The sequence below is a fragment of the Loxodonta africana genome, chromosome Y, assembly GCF_030014295.1.
Source record: "Loxodonta africana isolate mLoxAfr1 chromosome Y, mLoxAfr1.hap2, whole genome shotgun sequence".
Lineage (NCBI taxonomy): Eukaryota > Metazoa > Chordata > Mammalia > Proboscidea > Elephantidae > Loxodonta > Loxodonta africana.
Window position 1 is genome coordinate 26,350,192 of NC_087370.1, and position 10,509 is coordinate 26,360,700.

The 10,509-nt window shown below is 59.0% G+C and overlaps 1 protein-coding gene across 1 annotated transcript; it reads right to left on the reverse strand.

Annotated features, from left to right (window-relative positions):
• Nucleotides 1-252: 252 nt before the first annotated feature.
• On the reverse strand, nt 253-10,150 carry LOC135229088 (short stature homeobox protein). The gene is made up of 5 exons (XM_064278880.1): nt 9,877-10,150; nt 6,209-6,417; nt 2,418-2,475; nt 1,934-2,022; nt 253-498 (listed from the first exon to the last, which is right to left on the reverse strand). The coding sequence occupies exons 1-5, from the start codon at nt 10,148-10,150 to the stop codon at nt 253-255; spliced, it is 876 nt and encodes a 291-aa protein (XP_064134950.1).
• Nucleotides 10,151-10,509: the final 359 nt, after the last annotated feature.

A 10,509-nucleotide genomic window follows, 5' to 3' on the forward strand; every position in this document is an offset into this window, starting at 1 on the left:
CAGGTCCCAGGACGCACACACTAGCATCCTCGAGGCTCGGGAAGGGCGCCCTGCTCTCTCTCCTGTACAGTCCCTGGTGGGCCTGGGGGGTCGCGCGAGTGCGGTCCGGGGAGAACCCCGGGGTGCCTGGAGCGGCGAGGACGCAGCGCTCTCGCTCCCGGAGATCCTTCGGCCGGTCGGGGGGTCGCGGGGGTCGTGTGCGGGACTGAGTGCGGGGTCGGGGCGCGGGCCGGGGGCGGGGCGGACGGCGGGTCAGAGCCCCAGAGCCTCCGCGTGCTTGCGCGCCTTCAGCCGCAGGTCTGCTATGCTGGAGTTTTTGCTGTTACTCTTGGCGGCAGCGGCCACAACGGCGGCGGCGGAGGCCGACTCTGCCAGCGATGCGATGGGCAGCCCAAACGGGGGCGGCGGGAACATCAGGTAGGGCGCGTGCGCCGCCAGGTGCGGGTGCAGGTGCGGGTGCGCGTGCGCCACGCCTTCCAGTTGCAGCTGTGCCTGAACCTGCGTTAGGAGGTGGGGGAACCGAATGCGGCGTTAGGGGACTGGTAGGGCGTCTCCACTCCCCGTCAAGGAACCCCCTTCTCCTTCCAGGGGACCCGCTTCGGTCCGTGCCAGAGTTGGGTGAACCGAAGGAACCCCCGCGCCCACCCTCTTAAAAAAAAAAAAAAAATTAGCGGGGATCAAAACGGAGCCCGGGGTCTCTCTGTCTGACCCTTTGGCTTGGCCTATCTCCAGGTCTGGCCTTGGGCTCAGGCTCTCGCACTCCGAGACACCGGGCCCCTTTTTCGTGAGGCGAACGCCCAGGCCTGGGGGCTCCGACCGCAGCATTTCGTTCAGCGGGACTAAGTAGCTGACGCCACATGGGGCAGCGGACGTCTGCAGTTGGAGAGGCTCCCGGTCCGGAAGGGAGTGTTGCTCCAAGGGGCAGGCTCCTTCCTCACTGAGACTGAAGGTGGGCCCAGGCTAGGGGGCAGATAACAAGGGAGCAGCCCCTCCCCCAGCACCGACGCCCAGGGTCGCCCTTCCGGCTCCGGCACTGCGAGTCCTGGCGCCCGGGCTCCAATTCCTGGGTGTCTATTTTTACCTTCCACACCTAGTCCCCCAGCCCAGGCCGCGACTGGGCCGCGGCACCGCAAACACACGTCCCAGGTCCAAATATAACCCGGGCCTAGTCCTAGGAGCTAAAAGGCAGCAGGCGGTGGCCCATGAGGCACCCCCAAAAGTCCGGATCACCTCTATTCCGTCTGGGTATTCGCCCCCGTTCCCCAAGTAGGGGCCCAAACCCGCACAGAGCCCGGTCCAGCTTGGGGCCTGGATCAGGGCTCACGTGGATACCGTCTCGGCCTAGACTCAGGAGTCCCCAAACACACAGCCCACCCCTGTTGTCCCCCACATTGGGCCTGAGCAGGACACGGCCCTTGGGGTGCAGGCGAAGCGGGCTCTTGGGCTCTGAGACTGTCTTCTTGCTCCCCGGCCACCCCACGTCCACGTGGGGTATCCCGCGCCCTGCCACGGCTGCCCGACTAACCTCTGGGCTGGGCCGGAGGCCACCAACCCCGAAGCGCAGGGTGGGGCCAGTCCCTGGAGAGGCGCGCGGGAGCGACCCCTCTGGCCCTCACATCCAGGCCCGCGCCCCTCCTACGGCCCAGCCAGTGGCAGGGTGGGTGGTTCCAGGGTGGGTGGGATTTTCTCTATTCGCTCCAAGTTTTGTAAGGTTTTGTTTAAGTTTGTGTTTCTGCCCTCCCAAAGGTGACTTTTAGAGTTTTACAGCATGATTTTAATACGTGCCAACGCGTCTATAAATGCCCCCTTGTAAAAGCCGCCGCCTTTCTTCCCAGGGCAAGCTGAGGAATGGGCGGGGGCAGAGGAGCCCGCAGAGAAAGGGGGAGGGGAGGCAGCCGGCCTGCGTGGATCGGAAGGAAGGAAAAGGCGCTACCTGCTGGAAGGGCATCCTAAGGGCGCCCATGTTCACATAGGGGGCCACTCTGCAGGCGTCCAGGTGGCTGGCCGTGCCCAGGATGACGCCTGTAGAGAAGGAAGGAGCCGTGAGTGTCGCCCCCGGTCCCCCCAGAACCTCCATGGCCCCGGTCCAACCAACCCCGATGGGGCCCAGGTCCTCCCAGCCACACCAAGTGCCCGTCCCCCGGATCACCCTGGTCCCCAACACCTCCCCGGCTTCCCCACATCCACCCCTTCGTGTCTGCCCTAGTCCCCCCACAACCTCCACAATCTCCCTACAACCCCTCTCCTCACCCTCTCATTGGTCCCCAGCACCTTTCTGGCCTCCCCCACGTGCGCCCCTGCTAGCCTTCTCTTCCCCCTTAACCCCCAGGCCTCCCCCACACACCCCGCTAGCCCTCTGTCCCTCCCAGAGCCTCTCCAGCCTCCCCGCTGGCCCCATGCCTCCCAGAACCACCCACCTTTGTGCATCTGGTTCTCCTGCTTCCTGCACTTGGCCCTTCTGTTCTGAAACCACACCTGCGGAGGAGCAGATATGGCCAGAAGCTGGTGAGCCGGGATGCCCCCACGCTTGGGCTCCCTGTCACCTGGAGTGGGGCCACCCAGGGGACCCCAGCCCTCCTGAGCCCCAACCCTGCCCTAACTGGCTGCCTATGCCTGGGATCACTCAAACTCACCTCCACTCCCTCCTCCACCCCAAATGCGTCTTGAGCGTTGACACCTCTACATATACGTGTACACACCTGTACATATAAAGTAAGGGAGCAGTGCTGGGGGGCAAGGTGCCTGGTGAACCCGCAAGGTCTCTAGCGTTCTGGGTGGGCATTTTACTGGCCACCCTGTGGGAGGATCTGACCTTCTACCCTCGGATTTTAACCACCAGAGAGGGGGATGCAGGTGGATACATACCAGGGAACTGCAACCCCCACCCCACCCTCACCTTCACCCCCACCCCCACCCCAATTAAGCCCAGGACTTCCTGCCTCCTTGGCCTGCTCCAGAAACTTCCTGGTGCTCCTTGGAAATCCCTGTGGTGGTCCCAGTTAATAAGAGTCCCGAACGTCCGACACCCACAAAGACTGGGTGCACCCCAATGTTGCAGGCCTTCAGGCCTTGGGTCACTGAGAGGTTGGGCTCAAAAGGGCAGTGGTGCCTTGGCCCAGCTGGGCTCAACTCACCGAAGCCAAGAAATGTGCAAGAACAGCGCCCCCTCGGACAAGCCAACTCCGGCTGCCCACGCTCACACCTCCTTCGCCTTCCAGACAGCCCCCGTCGTGAACACCCTGGCTTTCTCTACTTCCAGGACGTCGAGGACGGAACGCGAAGTCCCTACGCCACCCCACCTTGGCTTGGGTGATGCCGGCTAATTTTTCGTAACTGGCTTTCTCCGCTGCTTTCCCTCCGCGCTACCGGGGGCCGCGATGGGAGTCCCTGGCCATGGGGAAACCTGGCACAAAAGAAGCTTCCGTGGACACCAGTTGCCCGGGCAGCTCGAGGCTCTTCTGGGGCTGAAAGTGCGCTCTGCGCGCGCCCTGCTCTGCGCGCCGGCCCAGGCTGGCCCGCCTGGGCGGAGAAACCTCAGCAGACCTCAAGGAGGTTGGAAATACTCAAACATTCGAAAGTCTAAGAAGCCAAATGCACACTTTTCCATGACAAGCTGTCGTGAGGCCGTTTCCTTCTTTGGGGGGGGGGTGCTCGCTAGGAGCCACCAGCCTGCCTGTCCGAACTGGCTCCCAGGTCGCTGGAAAGCTCGTCCCACCACTCTGCAGGGAGCCTGGACAACTTTCCCTTGTTCCCCTAAAAAAGCATTTTCAAAAATGTCCTCTCCCCACCTTAAGTTGAAACTTCACAGATCTTTACTCAATTCCCTAACCTGCGCTTCTATTCCTGGGGTGCCGTTTGGGACCCGCGCACCACTCTCCTCTGGGGTCGGGCATCTTGCCTACTCCGGAGGGGAAGCCAGACACGCGAGAGCAAATTCTGCCTCTGAGAGGGCATTTTTCAAAACCAGAATCCTATTTAAATGTGGAAAAGAGAAGCTCACTCTCCCTTCAGCTAGAGGGAAAAAAAAAAAAAAAAGATTATGAAGAATAAAAGTGACGAATTAGCCGCTGCATTAAACGATAATAAATCAGACTTGGGGTGATTCACGATCAATTCCAATTAGCCCCGAATATGCTAAGTAAAGCGTAGTACACTGGTTTAGACAGTTATTTCTTCATTAAGGATCACTCGGTGATTTCTTTCACAAATGCCATAATCCGATTTCCTTTTGATTTCCATTACAGACAGTGAATAATGACATTTAATTTAGCTCTGCGCCATAAACCCGAAGATATTTGTTGTAATTAAATTACTGCCTGCCCCTCACCGCGGTCTCATAACTTTCAATTATAACCTTGACAGCTGGGCGATAGGGCTTCCAGTGCAGCACTAAAAATAAAAGGTTAATAAGGACCAGCTTCCATAGGAGCCTCAATTTATTTACAGCAAATTTCCACACGAAATTGAAACTATATCCTTTAACAACAAGGGACAGGCTGTATCGAGAAGGATCACCAAACAATTGCCACGGCAGGAAAGCAGCTCCTTTGCCCCGCTGCCTGGCTTTCACCCCCTGCCACATCCATGTTTTAACTAATTGACTTTTATGAGCACTTCCGGCCTCCTCTTCCTCTTTATTAGGGGATATTTTTGTCCCTGTGGCCAATAGAAACTTATCTCTTATATCCCCATGTTTATTTTTATTATTATCTGCAGTCGTTAAATTTTAATTCACCTCTGGATCGATAGCCCCTGACTTCTCCCCCCTCTTCTCCTTTTTTATTTTAGGGCTTCCCCCCCCCCACATCTGCAGGCACCCAACAACCAATTTTCTGCAGCTCGGTACCGCTTGCTAAGGTGCTCCCTGGTAATAGACTACTGAAAGAAATAGTGTGGAATTAAATTACAAGTAATTTATTTTTATAGAAACAGTACATCAAGGGCTGGGAGATATTACAGGTCCCAGGCAGAAAGACGCAGGGAGATGACATAAAAGTTGATGTCCCCTTCAGCAAAAGTTTAATCTTTTCATTAATTTATCTGGGGCAGCCTTATCCATCTTCCGTGGAGAGAGGCCGGCGGGAAAGCCTCGCTGCGGCCACAGATGCTGGGATCCACTCTCCCCGGGTTTGGGTCCACAGGGAAGACTCTGCCGGCCCCGCGGAGGCAGCAAGGCGAAGCGAACCGCCGCTGCCACTGCCGAGAAGAGCTAGAGAGCGCCTGGGGAGTGTTTATTTAATCTTAAGTAAGCATTTTACTGGGGTGATGTGCAAAGATGGGAAGAGGATAAGGAGCCAAAAAAAAAAAAAAGAGTGTATTTTTGAATTAAAGATACATCAAGTGCTGACTATAAACGACGTTTGCATTTTCGTTTCATGAACAAAATCGAGGCAAAGCTGTAGTTGAATTTGCTGACCCAATAGCCAATGCGAAGTCCTCTCTCCCCAATTCCCTGTGCTTCCAATGCGCACCCGGCCCGGGGCGGGGGGCAGCAATATTAATTTCACTTATTCGGAATCAGTCCCCCCACAGCCTGGGGCCGTGCCCCCTCTGCCTTCTCTCTGGGCCCTCCTGGTGCTTCCAAGAGCCGTGAGAAACAAGGTACAGGTAAACCCACTGTCATGCCTGACCTCCAGAACCTGGGGCAGCGACTTTGACGTCATCCTGTGCTCCTACCCTCCCCATAAATAAATTAGTAAATTTAATTTAATATTTACAGTGCTGGAGAAAGCCTTGCCGGCGCGTCTCCTCTGCGCACGTGTCATACACACCCAAGGCCCAGCTGACACTGACAAGCCAGATGCGGCATCGCGAATTCGTGCGCTAGGCGGGAAGTCAGATGGGGACAGCGCCCGAGCGGCCCGCTTCCCCCGCGCGGGGCTAATCCAGCGCAGTGCGGGCAGAAGCCGCTCTCATCACGCCCCCCTCCCCTTGAGTGGGAGGGGGCTGGGAAGGAAGAGAGAACCGAGGAAGAGAGAGAGAGATAGGGAGGTGGGAAGGGAGCGGAAGCCGTGGACAGAGGGGGAAGAGAGCTCCAAATTCCTGACAACAGACGGAGTGTAGGGAAGGCCCCTAACCTTCGCACTCTGCGCACCGATCGCTTGGGCCTGGGGCTCCCACCGTGCGGGCGCAGAAGGGCCAGGGGCCTGGGCCGAGGGGGCGCGCGCCAGGCCCGCCGGAGTTGGGGCGGCCGGGCCTGCAGTCCTACCTGTACGCGCGCCTCGGAGAGCCCCAGGCGTTGGCTTAGCTCCTCGCGCATGAAGGCGTCGGGGTAGTGCGTCTCGTCGAAAAGCCGTTCCAACTCGTTGAGCTGCTCCAACGTGAAGTTAGTGCGGCTCCGCCGCTGCTTCAGCTTCGTCTGCCCGTCCTCGTCCTCCGACTTCACGTCCTCCCGCTTCTCCTTGCACTCGTAGACACCTGCGGGTGCGGGCGGGGCACAGGTGAGGACGAGCGCCCACCGACGGGCTCCTGCCGCCGCGGCCTCGCGCCTCCCCGGCCCTTCCTGCAGCCCCAGCCTGCGCGCGGCCCTGGCCGGGAGCAAGATCGCGCTCGTTCACGTTTTAGCTTGCTGAAAAACCAAGTGTGTGCACGGGCGAGAAGGGGTCTCCTAACCAAAGCTCCCTGACGCAGAGACGGCACTGAGTCGAGAAAACCCACTAGAGGGAAGACAGGTCCCCGCCGTAATAACCCCGGCATTGGCTGTGCGGTGTTTCTTGGCCTAATCTCCGAATAGTTTCCTCAATTATCCACTCCGTGTCTGTTGACATAGCCTAACATTTTTTTTTTTAGGGGAGTGGGTGCTAAATATTATTTTTCAGTCGAAATGAGTAGAAAAAACTGCCCAAGTTTTGAGTCTCGGGAGAAGCCCGGGGAGGGGGACCCTGGAAGGGCTCAGGGCGGGCCCGGGGACCAGGCTGGGGAGAGCCGCTGACGCAGACTGCGGAGCAGCAGGACGGGGCCGCCGCCGGATCAGAGCCTCCTTCCGGGACGCAGAGGGGCCGGGCACGCGGCCACTACCCTGGGCTCTTTCTGCCCCAGGAAGCAAAGCACTGCCTCCATGCTCAGCGCCGAGCCAAGGGCTGGGCTGCGATCAGAAGGCCCTGGACTTCCTTCCGTGCGGCTCTCGCTGACACACCTTCACACAGGTTGGGGCACTCAGTCACCCACCCACCCACCCACCCACCCACCCACTCACAGTGCCAAGAATGGCACTTTCTTAGGTACAAACATTAGGAGTTCCTTCGTGTTTGGGAGCATCAGGCCAGAGGGGCATCAAGACTGATTCCAATCTGAGAAGCCCCTCCTCCAGGAAACAGACCCTCACCGAGCTCAGGGCCTTAAAATAAAGGCACCCTTCCCCTCTCCCCCTCTCTGGAGGCTGGTGGGGGGTGCAACTCCACAGCCTCAGTACCTTTCTGTGTTCCTCTTCTTTCTCCCTGGCCACAGGACTGCCGGTTTGGGCAAAGACCACCCCACGTCCGAATCAGAGCCCCCAGAGTCAGGGGTTACAACCTGTCGTTCAACACCCCTCTTCCCCATCAAGAGTGTCTATTCCAAAGGGCCTCAGCTTGAGCCTAGGGCTCCACTCAGCTCTGAAACCCGCTCAAAGCAGCACAGGAAGTCTGCTGAAAGTCCCCCACAGCCCAGAAATCTGCTTGCAAAGGGGGAAGACACAGGAGCTACAGGGGGAAGGGAAGTGTCTACAAGCATACATGCCTGGGGATCCCAGAGCCTAGGATCAGTACAAGTCCTATTTGCCTCACAGGCTCCTCTCAAGGCCTCTGAGCCCTGGGCAACATCCCCAAAGGGCTTTAAATCCTTGTTAATCTCCTGGAAGGGAGATAGTTCCAAGAACATCTTACTTCTTCCCAATGGCAAGTCCTTTCCCAGAGCCGGCCTCCCTGTCCCTTCCTCCTTCATTTCTCCAAGTCTAGGCCTCCGTATTGGGCCTAGCTGAGAAACTGGGCTGCTAAGGATTTGAGACCTAAGGCAGGCTCTGCAAAATCCGGAGGCTCCACACTGGGCTCAGTGAGGACATGCTGCCCACCGGACCTCCAGATGGCTGGGCTTCTCCGGGAGTCCAAGGAAACCCCCTTCTGCTCTCCCTTCACTCCCATCCTGCTAATGCCAGCCTGGGCCTCCCAGGGTCTCCTCTCTCCCCAGGAGCAGAAAGCCACAGCTACTGCCACTGGGTCTGTCGTTGTGACCGCTTCTCCTAGCCCTAGCCTTATTTCCTCCACTTTAGGAACGACCCTGACTGCACTCTGCTCTCTCCTTGTGGCTCCTCTTTCGAGTTCCCCTGTCTCTTTGGCTACCCAGGGTGAAAGGAAGGAGCAGCCTGGACCTCCAGGAAGGAAAAGGGGAGATGTTCAGGAGTCCAGAAGGCCAGCGCTGGGCACCCTGAACCTCTGAAATCAAGTTCAGCGGTGGGTGGAGCCCCCAGGTCAACCCTCTCTCCATTAAGGAAAACTCCCTTGTAGGAATTATAGAGCCAGGTGCGGGAAGCAGTCTCCAGTATGTGATCCTGGAGGTGGGGTGGAGGGGCCCAAGAGGTTCCGGCTGTCAGCAGCCGAGCAAGGGGCTTATTTCTACCGGCGCCAGCTTTCTGCTTCAACAAGGCCTCAGAAAGACGCCTCCCTCAAGGCCATTCCCCAGAACTCTGCCCCCCAGACCCACAGCACAGGGCCATCAAGCAGGAAGCTTGCGCTTCCCAGGGAAGAGCCACCTCCTGGGGAGACCACCCACCCCTCCATGTCCACAGCAGGGAAACAGGAGCTGGGAGCAAAGCCAGGAGCCTCTCTGTCTCCCCCTTTGTAATGAAAAAATACGTATATTAATAGCACCCTCAAACTGTGCCCCTGAGGCTCTAGACGACTTTGTGCCGCTGATTTATGGGTGCCGGTTGCGTTGTCTGTGCGTCGGGAGCACCCTGCCCAGCTCCCTGAGCCGGGGAATCGCGCCTTTCTTTTCCCGCTTCAACTACCAGCGGATGAGCTGCGGAGGCTTCAGGCACAACAGCGCGAAGGGGCCCGGGGTGTGCGTGCTTTGGACCCGTCTCCCGGCAGCAGGGCCGCTGCGCTCTTACAGCCCAGGGTGGGGCGGTTGTGGCCCCTTGGCCAAAGCTACCCTAAGCTGCTCAGACCACATCCATACCCGAGCCACCTGCGGGCACCTGGGCGGGCTTAATTTACAGACTCGGGTCACCCTAAATTAAGCATCCTTTCAGGTCAAGGGAAAGTTTTCGTAAGAGGCAACAGTGGCGAAAGGTTCAGGAGACGGGAGACGTGGCTCTGCGCGCTGTCCTCCCGGGTGACCGCCAGCCAGCGCGTCCGCACTGTTTCCAGTCTGGGGTACCGGCAGGCCATGGGCACTCGGGAAGATGCGAGCTAATCTCCTCAATGCGCTTCGGTGCAGATAGAAAAAGAACAGGCAGACAGACACACACCCAGCTGCCCTGCCCTACGGGAGACCTCAGTCTTAGGCACATCCGCGAGGACTGACTGCAGCCCGAGAAAGTTCGGGTGACGGCGCCCAGAGCCACCGCCCCGGGGAGCGAGCGCGCGGGGAGCGCGCGGCCCCAGCTCCTGGCCCCCGCGCCTCTGCCTTTCCTGGCGGCCCTGCCTTCCTCCCTCCGTCTCTGCCGCTCTTTGGTTTCGTTTCTTTCTTTAAAAAGACTCTGGATCGATTGCCCGGGTCTTTCCGCCCGAGCCGCGGCTGTAAACGAATCGGCTTTGGGGTGGACGGAGAGCGAACCGCTACTCTGGGGCTTGCCGGCGAGGAGCGGAGAGGGCAGCCTGCGGACGGGTGAGCCGGATCCGCGGCGAGGTGGCGCCCCGCGGCCGGGAGGGGCCCGCAGCCAGCGCCTGGCGAGCTTACCTTCCGCGCCCCTACCCGTGCCGAACTCCTTGAGTTTGTCCTTGTCGGTGTCCACGTGGTCCTTGAACAGATGCACCGGACAGTGGCCGCTGCCCTCGGTAATGTCCTGGAGGTTGGCTTCCGAACTGCCCAGCTCCCGCGAGCGCGCCAGTCCACTCTCCAAAACTTCCCTGTACGTGATCGAATCCTTCTTGCCGCCGCCGCCGCCGCCCACGCTGCTCTCCTTGCTTTTCTGGTCAAAAGATTTGGATACAAAAGCGGTGAGCTCTTCCATGGCTGCCCGGGGCTGCGGGGATCCGCGGAGCTCGGCGACGCTGGCTGGGAGCCGGGCTGTAGTCCTCACGCCTCCCGGGCGGAGAGGACTCTCGGCGCAGGGGCAGGTCCCTCCTGCTGTTATTTATGCCTTTCAATTTGAGATCACACTATTTATACATGGCTACCTCGCCCAACCCCCAGCGCTCCCTGTCTGCAGCAATTACGGCTGCCGGCTCGGCAGCGGGCGCACGCCGGGCGCTATCTCTCCCCCACCTCCAGGCCAGCAATTGGCTTCCTTTTCATTTCATCACTGCTTGGCACCCGCGCACCTTGGAGTGGAGAGGTAAAGATCAGATTTTTGAAAAGGGGGAGAGAGAG

Excerpts from the sequence above, each read along its gene's own strand:
- LOC135229088 (XM_064278880.1), bottom strand. The coding sequence starts at position 10,150 with ATGGAAGAGCTCACCGCTTTTGTATCCAAATCTTTTGACCAGAAAAGC. Across the intron at positions 2,476-6,208 it reads TCTCCGAGGCGCGCGTACAG|GTGTGGTTTCAGAACAGAAG; the intron begins GTAGGACTGCAG and ends GCTCCTCCGCAG. Across the intron at positions 2,023-2,417 it reads GGAGAACCAGATGCACAAAG|GCGTCATCCTGGGCACGGCC; the intron begins GTGGGTGGTTCT and ends CCTTCTCTACAG.